The sequence below is a fragment of the Oncorhynchus nerka genome, linkage group LG23 (genome assembly GCF_034236695.1).
Source record: "Oncorhynchus nerka isolate Pitt River linkage group LG23, Oner_Uvic_2.0, whole genome shotgun sequence".
Lineage (NCBI taxonomy): Eukaryota > Metazoa > Chordata > Actinopteri > Salmoniformes > Salmonidae > Oncorhynchus > Oncorhynchus nerka.
Window position 1 is genome coordinate 23,436,903 of NC_088418.1, and position 15,567 is coordinate 23,452,469.

General features: G+C 43.7%; 1 protein-coding gene across 3 annotated transcripts in view; it reads right to left on the reverse strand.

The window, feature by feature from the left end:
• Nucleotides 1–304: 304 nt before the first annotated feature.
• Nucleotides 305–15,567, reverse strand: part of mpp2b (MAGUK p55 scaffold protein 2b) — a 54,218-nt gene continuing 38,955 nt past the window's right edge. For 2 of the 3 annotated variants that reach the window (XM_029629334.2, XM_029629336.2), the window contains 10 exons: nt 10,831–11,007; nt 10,329–10,484; nt 9,851–10,078; nt 7,891–8,022; nt 7,660–7,762; nt 4,605–4,673; nt 4,223–4,384; nt 3,159–3,361; nt 2,618–2,746; nt 305–2,208 (listed from right to left, as the gene is read on the reverse strand). In XM_029629334.2, the coding sequence (XP_029485194.1) occupies nt 2,032–2,208; nt 2,618–2,746; nt 3,159–3,361; nt 4,223–4,384; nt 4,605–4,673; nt 7,660–7,762; nt 7,891–8,022; nt 9,851–10,078; nt 10,329–10,484; nt 10,831–11,007 (1,536 nt within the window). In that variant the 3' untranslated portion in view covers nt 305–2,031. The remainder of the gene's footprint in view (nt 2,209–2,617; nt 2,747–3,158; nt 3,362–4,222; nt 4,385–4,604; nt 4,674–7,659; nt 7,763–7,890; nt 8,023–9,850; nt 10,079–10,328; nt 10,485–10,830; nt 11,008–15,567) is intronic. The other variant, XM_029629335.2, reaches the window with a different exon arrangement.

Sequence of the window (15,567 nt, forward strand, 5' to 3'; positions counted from 1 at the left end):
CGCCGAGGGGCTGATTTGGGATTCAGACTACCTGTGCACCTAACTACTAACTAAACTTAACTAACCTCCATTTGTAGCACAAGGAAGAACATTTCGAATTAAATCTACCTTAAGCCATGAGGACGAGGCAATGTTCTACAAGATATTTAATCTTTAATATTTTTCTATGAAATTCAGAATTACAATCTTGTGTAGCTGCCCCACTACCTCAACACTGTAGTATAGTAATCCAGAGCACTAAAGTTTTCTTTATATATAACCTTTGTTACAGTACAATATTTACAAAATTCTGAGATAAAATCACTGGAATTATACATCTATATTTGTTTAATCATTGGGAAAAGGATATACAGTAATCATGCTGCAGCATGTGAGAAATAGATAACATTTCAACCTATAACTAATGTACAGTAAGTATATCCTTGGCCTCTGTACCATGTTAAGGCAAAGTAAGCATGTTGGAAGCCACTTGTTTTTTATATATACGCTACCTGTCAAATGTCTGGACACACCTACTCATTCAAGGGGTTTTCTTTATTTGTACTATTTTCTACATTGTAGAATAAAAGTGAAGACCTCAAAACTATGAAATAACACATATGGAATCATATAGTAATCAAAATAGCGTTAAACATATCCAGATATATTTTAGATTCTTCAAAGTAGCTATTTTGGATAAACTATTTCATAATTTTGAAGTAGAAAATAATTATACAATGTAGAAAATCGTCAAAATAAAGAAAAACCTTGAAATGAGTAGGTGTGTCCAAACTTTTGACTGGTACTATATATATATATATACACATATATATATATCCTGTATAATCAACATTGAAAATAAACGAAATATGTCCATCAAAACAAACATTCTACTCAGAAAGAGTCAGACACTATAAGTAACAGACACTATAGTCCACATGAAGTAAAAGGAACAAGTGCGCAGAGTAATCAAACAATTACACCGTTTCAATTAAACATAGTTTCAATCATCTGAAACATTTCTTAGGGGCCTAAATTCACACTTAGCGATTGTGGTCACATCTGTGCTAAAAAGATCACCAACTGAATATTTCCAACATCTTGCACATTAAACACATTTTAAAAAAAACACACATTAGATTTTTTTTTAAACATGGTAACAAAGAACAAAGAAATTTAAGATGACATTAAAAATATTCAATTCTCAGAGTGAGAAAATAGAGCGTATTGACATGTATGCATTGTTGATTGCTTGTGTGTTTGTGTGAGTGGGTATGCATTCATGCGTGAATTGGTGTATTCGTCTCAGATCATGTATCGCTATGCTATCTTTTTTTCAACAAAGAGAACATAAATAAGAATAAGTACAGTAACATCAGGACAACTGTCAAATATTTACAATCGTACACTCATATGACAAAATACACAGAATTTCATATGAAGAATAGTGTGACAGTTGGTACCTTTGTATTCTAAATCGGCCACGAAACAAAACACTCAATGTAAACATTGCACTACATAGTTTTTGTAAGATTTGGGAAGGCTAAACATTGTCAGGGAACTCCTGGTAGTATAACAATATCCATTATACTCCAAGACCGCCAGCACAGTATTTGCAAAATATATAAGCCTACTTCAACATATATAATATACTGCCACTCGTATCACTCACACACTACGCACTGTACCTCAAATCCCCTCTAAAGCCTCCTCAACAAATACCAATATATATTTGGTTATTTGTTTATTTTTTACATATTTTTTTAAACAAAAATTGCAGTTTGACATCATGTCTGCGGAGTATATAATTTGTGCAAAAGCCTACCATGAGGCAGACCCCTTGCACTGGAACATCGGGATTGGCCCCTTACAACAGACCTCCAACCAATAACGTCACAAGCTGTGGAGGGAAGCTCCACCCCTTTACAATTGACTCTCTCCTGATTGGTCCCTCTCTACCTGCGGCCTGTACCAACTCCTCAGGCCTTTGATGCCTATTCTGACCTCCTCATGATGACATCCTGACCTCTAGCTCTGACCTCTGACTGGCCTTTAGAAGACCCAGCTGACAGGAACCCACTGCTGCTCTGCGCCTAGTCTCTCCAGCGCCATCTTCAGGCCGCAGAAGGCCCCCTCCAGGCTGTCGTTGACGATGTTCAGGTCAAAGTAATGTCCGTAGGCCCGCTGGATCCTTTCGCTCTCATCCACTGTCCTCTTCAGCTCTGAGTCCTGCATGGGAGGAACAACAGGGGGATGATAGTGGTTATCATGGACAACTATGACTTGTTTGCATGTGAACAATTGGGCCCGTTCAAAAAGCATCTCAGAGTAGACGTGCTGATCTAGGATCAGATCCTCCCTGTCCATCACAATCTTATTCATTGTGGTCTAAAAGGTCAAACTGATCCCATGGCATGACCCGAGAAGGTAACAAGGGATGACGTAAACACGGAGACTGGTTGTACACGGTCAGAAATGAATTGCCGTGACTGGGCATATTAAAGATGATGAATTGCTAGGATTAATGCATTATGAACATACCAGTCCTACATTTTACCATGTGTCTAACACCAATGTCTGCTAACAGTAACAGGACCAGTGATGTAGCTGTGATACAACTATCCAGTCTGGGACTCACCGTTAACTGTTTGGTCATCACTCCGGCTTCTTTGGCAGACTTATTCATGGCTTTGAGGACCTCGTAATCTGGAGCCTCAATAAACACCACGTAGGGAAGGAACTCTGACGTCCGCAGAACCTTAAGTGCCTGTAGCGTGGAATGGAATCGTTGAGAAGTGGCTGTAGCAATATATTATTATTAACCCCGCTAATGACGTAACGAGCTACTGAAATTGGCCACGAATCACTTGAAAATGTGTCTCATTGAAGGAATCCGCTCTTTCCGTTTCATCTCTGTAATTCAAACTCTCGCTTTGGTTAAACAATAAGAACATTATATCATAACCCTATTACTTTACTATGTGCCGAAGTTTGGCATAGTGGTAATGTAGCCAACAATCTAAAAATAAAACAATATGAATGGGGGGAACGAATTCAGTTCTCCTTTAAATGAAAAAAAAAAAGGTCCAAATCAACCTCTTCCCTGGACATTGATACCCCAAAAAATGTATAGAGGATGATATGTGAATTAATATAGATGCCCAGATGCTATAGTCTACCTGTGGGTTGACATCCAGGATGCAGATCTTGCCAGAGTCCACCACTTCGTGGATGGAGTTGATCTTGGTGCCATAGAGGTTCCCGTCGTACTCGCCGTGCTCCAGGAAGCGCCCGTTCTTAATGTCCAAATCCATCTCACTGCGAGTCATGAACGAGTACATCTGTGCATCCTTCTCATCCACCTTGGGTTTCCTTGAGGTAACTGTTGATCAGTGGTGGAAAAAGTACCCCATTTTCATACTTGAGTAAAAGTAAAGATACCTTAATAGAAAAAGTAAGTGAGTCACCCAGTAAAATTCTACTTGAGTAAAAGCCTAAAAGTATTTGGTTTTACATATACTTAAGTATCAAAAGTAAATGTAATTGCTAAAATATACTTAATTATCAAAAGTAAAAGTACGAATAACAAAACAAATCCTTATATTAAGCAAACCAGACGGCACAATTTTCTTATTTTTAAAATTGAAGGATAGCCAGGGATACACTGGCTATTGTTTACAACACCCAGACATCATTTACAAAAAAAGCATTTGTGTTTAGTGAGTCCGCCAGATCAGAGGCTGTAGGGATAACCAGGAATGTTCTCTTGACAATTTTCTGTCCTGCTAAGCATTCAAAATGTTAAGAGTACTTTTGGGTGTCAGGGAAAATGTATGGAGTAAAAAGTACATTATTTTTCTTTAGGTATGTAGTGAAGTAAAAGTTGTCAAAAATATAGTAGTAAAGTAAAGTACAGATACCCCCCAAAAATACTTAAGTAGTACTTTAAAGTATTTTTTACTTAAGTACTTTACACCACTGCTGGTGATGAATACAGATTGATGGTTGTTGTTTGGTCATGTACATGAAGGTATAGCAACTGACAAATACAGTGCTGAACAACGCACACAGAATCACAAAATGTAGTCTTTGTAACTCATACAAAGTAAAGGTATTTTGTATTTTTAAATTGTTTATGTTTTTTGTATACTTTTCTAACATGCCATTGTTTACAGAATACCAGAGTACATCAAAGTGTCAGTGTTTCGTAGCTCTGTCAGTGTTGAATGTTAGTACTACTCACAGGGGATAGTGGTCCCATACCGCAGGGGGTCTGACACCAACAGTTTGTTCTTCAGACTACGGCGGCCCACTCCCTGTGCTCCAATCAGGACCAAGGTCTTCCGACGGAACGGGGAAACCTTGGCCACCTCCTCGTAGATCCTCAGCTCATGCCGATCAAACTCTGAACAGTCAACATATTCATGTCAGATATCCGCATTACTAACGGTTTTACTTTACCTAGTCGAATTCATGCTGCACCTACTCAATCTAGCATACTGCATTGACAGCATTGACAGTTTACACGTTTGTCTAATAATGTTTACAACAAGTAAAGACTACATTCGCCGCAGTTTCAAACATTGTTACGTTCACAAATGGTCATGTTGGTACAAAAAACGCACCTGCATTTTTGGTCGTTAGATACATCATCTTTTTCTTCTTCTTCCCGCCCATTCCAGAACAAAGAGGACCTGTGAAAAGCAACACACAAAATGTTCGGTCTTGATTCAGTACTTCTCAGCCCACTTCAATTGAATCTTTATCAATTTAATGAACAGCGCCTGCCAGGTCTGTTGCCTTTTAGAGTGTTGCTGTTCTGAATCGTAAATCAGGTCTGCTGAGGGTGCAATAGGTAGCATGTACCACTAGAGGGCAGTATGCCTCTGCATTACAGTAAGGATGACACTCCATTTTATTACAACAGTACAACTGGGAATCACTGTTACTGCCCAGTCGTCTCCTCAGTATTGGCCGGCAGGTGGATTTTGAGGACGTTTGTTTGAAGCGGGGACAACAATGGGCATGACATAACCTTTTGATGTTTGTTTTATGAAAAGAAATACGACTTTGATATCGACACAGTGGATCAATATGTTGATGGGATGCATTAAAAGAGCTGGCCATTTGACAATGATCACTTCTGATTTTTAAATATGGCTCAATCACATTAAAATCCTAAACTGCATGCTGGTTCCAATGGCTTAGTCGGTAGCACCATGGCAACGCCACTGTTGTGTGTTTGATTCATACATTCAATACAAGTAGCTTGGGTTAGGCATTTTATATACACTGCTCAAAAAAATAAAGGGAACACTAAAATAACACATACTAGATCTGAATGAATGAAATATTCTTATTAAATACTTTTTTCTTTACATGGTTGAATGTGCTGACAACAAAATCACACAAAAATTATCAATGGAAATCAAATTGATCAACTCTTGGCGGTCTGGATTTGGAGTCACACTCAAAATTAAAGTGGAAAACCACACTACAGGCTGATCCAACTTTGATGCAATGTCCTTGAAACAAGTCAAAATGAGGCTCAGTAGTGTGTGTGGCCTCCACGTGCCTGTATGACTTCCCTACAACGCCTGGGCATGCTCCTTATGAGGTGGCGGATGGTCTCCTGAGGGATCTCCTCCTAGACCTGGACTAAAGCATCCGCCAACTCCTGGACAGTCTGTGGTGCAACGTGGCGTTGGTGGATGGAGCGAGACATGATGTCCCAGATGTGCTCAATTGGATTCAGGTCTGGGGAACGGGTGGGCCAGTCCATAGCATCAATGCCTTCCTCTTACAGGAACTGCTGACACACTCCAGCCACATGAGGTCTAGCATTGTCTTGCATTAGGAGGAACCCAGGGCCAACCCCACCATCATATGGTCTCACAAGGGGTCTGAGGATCTCATCTCGGTACCTAATGGCAGTCAGGCTACCTCTGGCGAGCACATGGAGGGCTGTGCGGCCCCCCAAAGAAACGCCACCCCACACCATGACTGACCCACCGCCAAACCGGTCATGCTAGAGGATGTTGCAGGCAGCAGAACGTTCTCCACGGAGTCTCCAGACTGTCACGTGCTCAGTGTGAACCTGCTTTCATCTGTGAAGAGCACAGGGCGCCAGTGGCGAATTTGCCAATCTTGGTGTTCTCTGGCAAATGCCAAACGTCCTGCACGGTGTTGGGCCCCACCTGTGGACGTCGGGCCATCATACCACCCTCATGGAATCTGTTTCTGACCGTTTGAGCAGACACATGCACATTTGTGGCCTGCTGGAGGTCATTTTGCAGGGCTCTGGCAGTGCTCCTCCTTGCACAAAGGCGGAGGTAGCGGTCCTGCTGCTGGGTTGTTGCCCTCCTACGGCCTCCTCCACGTCTCCTGATGTACTGGCCTGTCTCCTGGTAGCGCCTCCATGCTCTGGACACTACGCTGACAGACACAGCAAACCTTCTTGCCACAGCTCGCATTGATGTGCCATCCTGGATGAGCTGCACTACCTGAGCCACTTGTGTGGGTTGTGGACTCCGTCTCATGCTACCACTAGAGTGAAAGCACCGCCAGCATTCAAAAGTGACCAAAACATCAGCCAGGAAGCATAGGAACTGAGAAGTGGTCTGTGGTTACCACCTGCAGAACCACTCCTTTATTGGGGGTGTCTTGCTAATAATTGCCTATAATTTCCACCTGTTGTCTATTCCATTTGCACAACAGCATGTGAAATTTATTGTCAATCAGTGTTGCTTCCTAAGTGGACAGTTTGATTTCACAGAAGTGTGATTGACTTGGAGTTACATTGTGTTGTTTAAGTGTTCCCTTTATTTTTTTGAGCAGTGTATAATTACATCATATGCTGCATGAATACCCCCCACAAGTGCCCCATATATGACTACAACAGACCCAAGAGGAGTCTTTAGCGCCTTAGCAGACTGGCACATCCTCCAACTGTAGATTATCTTATCCAGAGTGACTTGCATACATTTTCATACTTTATTGTACTGGTCCCCCTGTGGGAATTGAACCCACGACCCTGGCGTTGCAAGCACCACGCGCTACCAACTGAGCCACAAGTGAAGTGAAGTGAAGCAGCTGCAGGCAAGGCTGCAGGCTGACTCACCACCCACCACATGTACTGGTGTGCTACAGACAGACAGAGGACACTACAGTATGAATGTGACCTGGCCCCTCTGTTTAGAATGAGCTTAACGAGGAACAGATTGAATCAGCCCGCCTGTCTGAGTCATTCCTCTCTAAGCCTGCTGCTTATTTGCTAGTCCCTCTTCACTGATGAAACAACCGTCTTGAAGGTTGACTGGGGGACAAGCAGGGTTCTAAAGCGTACACGTGCACAGTGCACAGCGCAAAACACCCAGAGCAACAAATCTTCCTTTAGTCTCCATTTATGCTTCATGGTTTTTTTCCCGTTTTGTTTTCTTCTTGTGGACCATATTGTTGCGCATTCAGCCAATAATAAAGTATCATCGCACCTTATCTCTGTTTGAGTTCTTCAGTGTCTTGTGTTATTTCCACGACAGATGTCAGAGGAGTAAACGTGTTCAACTTGTGCATTCAGAGCGTTATCTTTAGCGTGTAGAAGATGTCAAGCTACTTTGTGTCTTCCAGCCCGTATGGGTTATAATACGGTATCAGGAATGACGCATATATAATATACAGCACCTGTTGTAACCAGCTCCAGATCTCTCTTGACAAAAGCCTTCCTCTTCTCCTCCAGGAGCTGGCTGGGGATGAGGCCTGCACTGCCTCCCTCCAGGTGACATGCCTGTGATGAAAAGAAATGCATAAAGCTGTCCTGTCACCATTTTAAACAACAACACATTGAAAACTATTCGGGATAAACGGGATAAAGTGAACGATTTAAGAGTGGTTGTCCATTCAGAAGTGACTGACCTGCCACCAGTTGAGGTCCTCCTGATTGAAGATCTGCAGGATGTCTCCACTGCTGAAGCCCAGGCCTGCCTCCTTACAGGGGATTAGGTTGTCATGGGACGGGTCGTAGTCAAAGTGACACTTCACATAGGCCTGAGGAAGATGGAGAGGGCACTGGGTAAAATATGTTGTCTACTTAGCTCGGTCACCTCAGCATACACCCGCACACAGTACAGAGAGTACAGTACGGTTATTGTTGATACTGTGTAAAACACGGAGTTGAACATCTCTTTACTGGACTGGATTTATTTTGCACTTAAGGGGAATTTATCATCTACTATCAACATGTACTGTAGCACCCACCTGCACATACATCCTTATATGTAATGGAATTGTGTTTTGACAAACAGTTTTTCTCATGATTGGCAATGTGCTGTGATGATGGAGCAGTTTTCCGATGCAAGGGAAATGTCTACACAGACAACAGCGTCTAATCTGTCATCTCTCTCCCTCTCAGAGATAACATTCTGCAGCAGCTCTCTGCTCGGACAGCTTGAAGTCGCCTCCGGCAATCAAAATACTTCCAAATGAACCCGCGTCGGTCGTCAGGAAGAAATTCAAGGGAGTAACCACTCAGAATTTGTTGTCCGAACCTTTTGAAATACGCCCCAACATATTTCAAACGAATAGCCCAGACCTGATGTTATCCAGTCAGCCATGAGGGGCCGATTCAAAGGCACTCTTTCAAAAAGGCGTCTGGCCCAGGGCCTCTGTCCAGCTCATATTGGGCCTTGGCTGGGCAGTGGAATGGGATACACAGTACAGAGCTGTGGGTTATTGGCATGACATGAATTACTGTTATTTGAGACAGGTGTCCTGTCCTGTGAGCTTTTCCTTGTTCGCTTCCATTTGGGCCATTCTGTCGCTGAGTACACTCAGTCTATAACACTCTTTGGCTCCTTTGAGACCCTGTGACCATTAGCTAGACTCCAGGGTTAAACACTCACAGAGCTAAGGACACTATACCAACAACAAATTCAAAGGCTGGGCCTCTAAATGGAAAGGGGTTGTTTAAAAGACGTAATAGTAACCAGTAATGTGTTTTGGGTGTATTCATTCAGGGTGCATACTAAGGGGAACAATCCACTATTTTGAATAACTTACTTACTGCAGTTAAAACTTTTGCAAATGGTGTGAAACTCTTAAACACTCTTATATACAACGTTTTTGTCAGCTGAAATACTGAGGATGTGGCTGGAAATCATACATCGATAACATTTTCTTTCTAGTTGAAACAGATCTACTGTACAGATCAGTTTTTTCCCCTTAGGTTGTTTTTGGTTTGCTCTAAATCCTACTCACTCCAGTAGCTAATTCATTATTCATGAGAGAAAATCATTTAGTAGGATTATATGGGGTCAATTTCACGCCATATGTATTGAATTCAAAATAAAATCAATCGTGAACATTGAAAAATAAAGTTGAGAAGGTAAACATATTTTCCAGGAGGGGTAAAATAATGTATGTTGAAATCAAAAACCAAACAATTGAAAGCATAATATATAGAATTGTAAACAAAAATAAGACATCAAAAGCAAAACCCCAAAACTTGTAAGCAAATAATTTTAAACCGAGAGCAAAACTCTATGACAAATTATTTTTAAAAATACTTGAAAACTAATGCAAAAATATTTTCTGTTAAACTCCTAGCAACCAATCCTTTTGAATTGCATATAGATCTGAAAAGATTTGATAGGTATAAGAAATATGGTAATAGCTCTAACTGTACTCCGACAGACTAAGTGGATCTTTTGGGGCATATTGGATACACCTATCCAATGAAGTCAAAAAAACGGATATGGGCTAGGGTTCCAACTAGAATGAATCATAGGACCCTGGGAATTTCAGCATCTGTTGCTGAGGTCATATGGGTCAATGTATGGGGTACACCGAGGGATCAAAGGGCCAGGGCTCAACTCACCTGGCGTGGGGTGTGAGGCTCCTGGTAGCTGGGGAGGATCTTGAGCACCACGCTGCCGCTGGCCTCCTTTAGCATCTGCTGGAGCACCTTGGGGTCATTGCCCACCTCTTTTGCATTCACCTCCTTGATAATGTCACCCACGTAGAGGAGGCCCTGCTGGTCGATCATCCCGCCATGAAGGATGCGGGCGATCACCAGCTCTCCACTCTCCACCCGAAATGTCACACCCTGCAAAGACAAAGATGTAGCCCTTTATTTTACCATTGGTTTTTATCTACCTGAGCCGAGTCAAAGAAGAGGAAAACATCCAGGACTAGGAGTACTAACAAAGGTTTAACAAGGACCACCATTTTGTTTTTCAGTTTCATAAAGAACCACACCACAACTCAACACACAGTTGCACATGTAAACCACTGTAAAGCCATTTCAAAATGGCTGCCATGGTGTCCAGCATTTCTTGTCCATCACTGAGTCTTACCAGGTGCTCTCCAGACACCTTGCGGATGCCCACCATCCGGACTGCATCTGGGGGCACAGGCTGGTTGTTGAAGGCAGCGTCCATGAAGGAACAGGGGCTGGGAGGAGGAGTCTCAAAGGTCTTGGAGGCCACCGAATCATGGGTTTCCATGAGAGACTGTGGACCAATAGGGACAGAGGATCAAGATGTGGATGATTGCATGGCACATACTGTACGATAGAATTGTTCGAGTAAGACAGTAATATTCACAACTGATCTTAAGAAGACTGCATTGGATACATTAAGCAAATTAGCATGGCACCCATGGTAGCAACACCAGTTAGGACAGTTTCCCTTCAGTAGGGGATTTCTTTGAGAATGGAGTAGAAGTCGCAGAGTTGGAGTGCTGATCTAGGATCAGTTTAGCCTTTTAGATCATGATGAATAAGATTGCATGGACAGATTGCGTGATCCTAGATCAGCTATGATATCGAGCATAAACGAAACCGTCGAGCGTGCAGACCTGGAAGTGTGGCTCCTTCAGTATGCACGCCAGTTCGTCTGCGGCCTTGCTCCTGTGCGTGAGGGGAGTGAGCTCCTTCAGGATGTCCTGCACCAGCTCCATGTTGTTGTCACTCACCGCCTCCAGCCTGGACTCCTCCAGGTTCTCATGGGCCTGCGGGTAGCAGGGAGACGGGAACTGAAGGTCAAAAAGTTATTGTTAATAACTAGCCATCTTTGTTGGTCATTTTAGCCCATTGCAGTAATTATTTATACGTACTATTTAGCAGACACGTTTATCCAAAGCAACTTTCAGTGCAGTGAGTACATACATTTTAGTATTCAAACCCACGACCCTGGTATTCCTAGCGCCATGCTCCTACCAACTGAGCCACACAGGACCAATAGTACCAAATTAGAGCAAATATATGGCAAATCTCGCGACGCACTTAGGCCGGACAAAGAGTCACAGAGTATTTACTATGAACTCAGTTACTTTCTAGCAATAAAGTCGCTGTCCTGTAAAAACACAGAAAACATCTAAAGAAACACAGTGCAACTCCCATGCAGCAACAAACCACTTTGAGTCACGACTTCACCGAAAAATATGTGTCTGCCCTAAAACAATCAAGATACACTGTGTGTTTTCTCCCTGTGCTGTGGAGCATCAATATTTTAGTTTATATGAATATTTCACTTCACTGAGGGCACTGGGCCTACTTTACTGAACATGTCCTCACCTTTTAACACGACTGGCCTCTGGCCCACCACCCATGTGGGACTTATGAACTAAATCATAATGTGCTCGCTCCTGCCCCTCAATCTCCAAGTGTTTATTTCCCATTAACAGAAAACCCTCTAATTAATTTAGAAGTTTGAAATGCTGCATAGTGCTTAATTAAATGGTTCCACTTTATATCAACTTATGCTGGCTTCAACCATTATACGGTAGATACAGTGTAATTACAATGTTGAGGCAGTGTTACAGTGTTGAGGCAGTGTTGCAGTGTTGAGGCAGTGTTACAGTGTTGAGGCAGTGTTACAGTGTTGAGGCAGTGTTACAGTGCTGAGGCAGTGTTACAGTGTTGAGGCAGTGTTACAGTGTTGAGGCAGTGTTACAGTGTTGAGGCAGTGTTACAGTGCTGAGGCAGTGTTACAGTGCTGAGGCAGTGTTACAGTGCTGAGGCAGTGTTACAGTGTTGAGGCAGTGTTACAGTGTTGAGGCAGTATTACAGTGTTGAGGCAGTGTTACAGTGTTGAGGCAGTGTTACAGTGTTGAGGCAGTGTTACAGTGCTGAGGCAGTGTTACAGTGCTGAGGCAGTGTTACAGTGTTGAGGCAGTGTTACAGTGTTGAGGCAGTGTTACAGTGTTGAGGCAGTGTTACAGTGCTGAGGCAGTGTTGAGGCAGTGTTACAGTGTTGAGGCAGTGTTACAGTGTTGAGGCAGTGTTACAGTGTTGAGGAAGTGTTACAGTGCTGAGGCAGTGTTACAGTGTTGAGGCAGTTTTACAGTTCTGAGGCAGTGTTACAGTGCTGAGGCAGTGTTACAGTGTTGAGGCAGTGTTACAGTGTTGAGGCAGTGTTACAGTGCTGAGGCAGTGTTGAGGCAGTGTTACAGTGTTGAGGCAGTGTTACAGTGTTGAGGCAGTATTACAGTGTTGAGGCAGTGTTACAGTGTTGAGGAAGTGTTACAGTGCTGAGGCAGTGTTACAGTGATGAGGCAGTGTTACAGTGTTGAGGCAGTGTTACAGTTCTGAGGCAGTGTTACAGTGCTGAGGCAGTGTTACAGTGCTGAGGCAGTGTTACAGTGCTGAGGCAGTGTTACAGTGCTGAGGCAGTGTCACAGTGTTGAGGCAGTGTTACAGTTCTGAGTCAGTGTTACAGTGTTGAGGCAGTGTTACAGTGCTGAGGCAGTGTTACAGTTCTGAGGCAGTGTTACAGTGCTGAGGCAGTGTTACAGTGCTGAGGCAGTGTTACAGTGTTGAGGCAGTATTACAGTGTTGATGCAGTGTTACAGTGTTGAGGCAGTGTTACAGTGTTGAGGCAGCGTTACAGTGTTCAGGCAGTGTTACAGTGTTGAGGCAGCGTTACAGTGTTGAGGCAGTGTGACAGTGTTGAGGCAGTATTACAGTGTTGAAGCAGTGTTACAGTGTTGAGGCAGTGTTACAGTGTTGAGGCAGTGTTACAGTGCTGAGGCAGTGTTACAGTGTTGAGGCAGTGTTACAGTGTTGAGGCAGTGTTACAGTGTTGAGGCAGTGTTACAGTGCTGAGGCAGTGTTGAGGCAGTGTTACAGTGTTGAGGCAGTGTTACAGTGTTGAGGCAGTGTTACAGTGTTGAGGAAGTGTTACAGTGCTGAGGCAGTGTTACAGTGTTGAGGCAGTTTTACAGTTCTGAGGCAGTGTTACAGTGCTGAGGCAGTGTTACAGTGTTGAGGCAGTGTTACAGTGTTGAGGCAGTGTTACAGTGCTGAGGCAGTGTTGAGGCAGTGTTACAGTGTTGAGGCAGTGTTACAGTGTTGAGGCAGTATTACAGTGTTGAGGCAGTGTTACAGTGTTGAGGCAGTGTTACAGTGTTGAGGAAGTGTTACAGTGCTGAGGCAGTGTTACAGTGCTGAGGCAGTGTTACAGTGTTGAGGCAGTGTTACAGTGTTGAGGAAGTGTTACAGTGCTGAGGCAGTGTTACAGTGCTGAGGCAGTGTTACAGTTCTGAGGCAGTGTTACAGTGTTGAGGAAGTGTTACAGTGCTGAGGCAGTGTTACAGTGCTGAGGCAGTGTTACAGTGCTGAGGCAGTGTTACAGTGCTGAGGCAGTGTCACAGTGTTGAGGCAGTGTTACAGTTCTGAGTCAGTGTTACAGTGTTGAGGCAGTGTTACAGTGCTGAGGCAGTGTTACAGTTCTGAGGCAGTGTTACAGTGCTGAGGCAGTGTTACAGTGCTGAGGCAGTGTTACAGTGTTGAGGCAGTATTACAGTGTTGATGCAGTGTTACAGTGTTGAGGCAGTGTTACAGTGTTGAGGCAGCGTTACAGTGTTCAGGCAGTGTTACAGTGTTGAGGCAGCGTTACAGTGTTGAGGCAGTGTGACAGTGTTGAGGCAGTATTACAGTGTTGAAGCAGTGTTACAGTGTTGAGGCAGTGTTACAGTGTTGAGGCAGTGTTACAGTGCTGAGGCAGTGTTACAGTGTTGAGGCAGTGTGACAGTGTTGAGGCAGTGTGACAGTGTTGAGGCAGTATTACAGTGTTGAAGCAGTGTTACAGTGTTGAGGCAGTGTTACAGTGCTAAGGCAGTGTTACAGTGTTGAGGCAGTGTTACAGTGCTGAGGCAGTTTACAGTGCTGAGGCAGTGTTACAGTGTTGAGGCAAGTACAGTGTAACTACAATGCTGACCCAAATTAGCACAAGAGAAATGAATAAGAACACTGAGAAAACAACTCAAATAAGGATATCAATACATAGCAGTTAATCTGCTGCTGCACAGCCTATAAAAATAGATCAGATATCATTTAACATTCCACCGCCCTGCTACGTTACTCCCAAACAGACACAAATAGCCATGTTGTTTTATGGGTAGATTTACAGAGACAGTCAATCCCACAGAGACATGCTCCCATGGGCCTGTTGTCTGGTCTGGCAGCTATGGCTGTTTGTTTACGTGACGGAAGGGAACGCGCCCCTGCTGTTGAACAGGATATGAGTACACACAAACACTTGCTCGGACGCAGAAACACACACAGGCTGACAGACGGACGGACGAAACGGACTGACGGACGGACGGACGGACGGACGGACGGACGGACGGACGGACGGACGGACGGACAGACAGACAGACAGACAGACAGACAGACAGACAGACAGACAGAGACACATACACACCCACACAAACACCCCCACTCACACACACACACACACAGTGTAGGAATCTTCTGCAGGAAGACTGGGTTTACTCAATGTGCTTTGGCAAGGGTCTGGCAACCTTGTGGAGCAAGCTGTCAGAAAGCGGTCCTTGGACAGCAGAACAACACAAATACTGCTGCTTAGATCAGGGGGTGGGGAGACAGACAGCCAGAAGGTTCAGCCCTCTTGGAATAGCTACCTTTAGTCTCTGCTGTTGTTGTCTGGCTTTATAAGATCCTTCACAGGCACATTGAAAATATGGGAGGCTGAAGAATCCAAATAGAGTGAAAGGACTGCGTGTGCATATTAAGTCTTTGTCCCGTTTAAAATACATTCTGTAGACCCCCTAAATTGACAAGAATACTGTAGCTACCTTTAGTCTCTGTTGTTGCACATTTGAAATATTATACGGCAGCATTGACAAAACAAACACGGAGAGGACTGTACTGTATGCACACACTCTTCCAAAATGGTTCTTCGATTGTCCCCATAGGATAATCCTTTTTGGTTCCAGGTAGAACCCCTTTGGTTTCCATGTGCAGCCCTCTGTGGAAACGGTTCTACATTGGAACCGAACCAAAAGTGTTCTACCTTGAACCAAAAAGGGTTCTTCAAACGATGCTCCTATGGGGACAGCTGCGGAACCTTTCTAGGTTCTAGATATAACACCCTTTTTTTTCTAATAGTGTAGCATACCAGGTCTGTGTCGTCTCGTTCAAAAGACATAGGCCGCCTCAAGACGTGAGTGAGAGCGAGAGCAATTGCGCGCTTGTGATCTGATGTGCTATTTCAATGCTTCAATAGTTCTGATGACTCCAACATAAGGAGCCAAGCAGTAGCTGCCATGTTGATAATTGATCGTGATGCA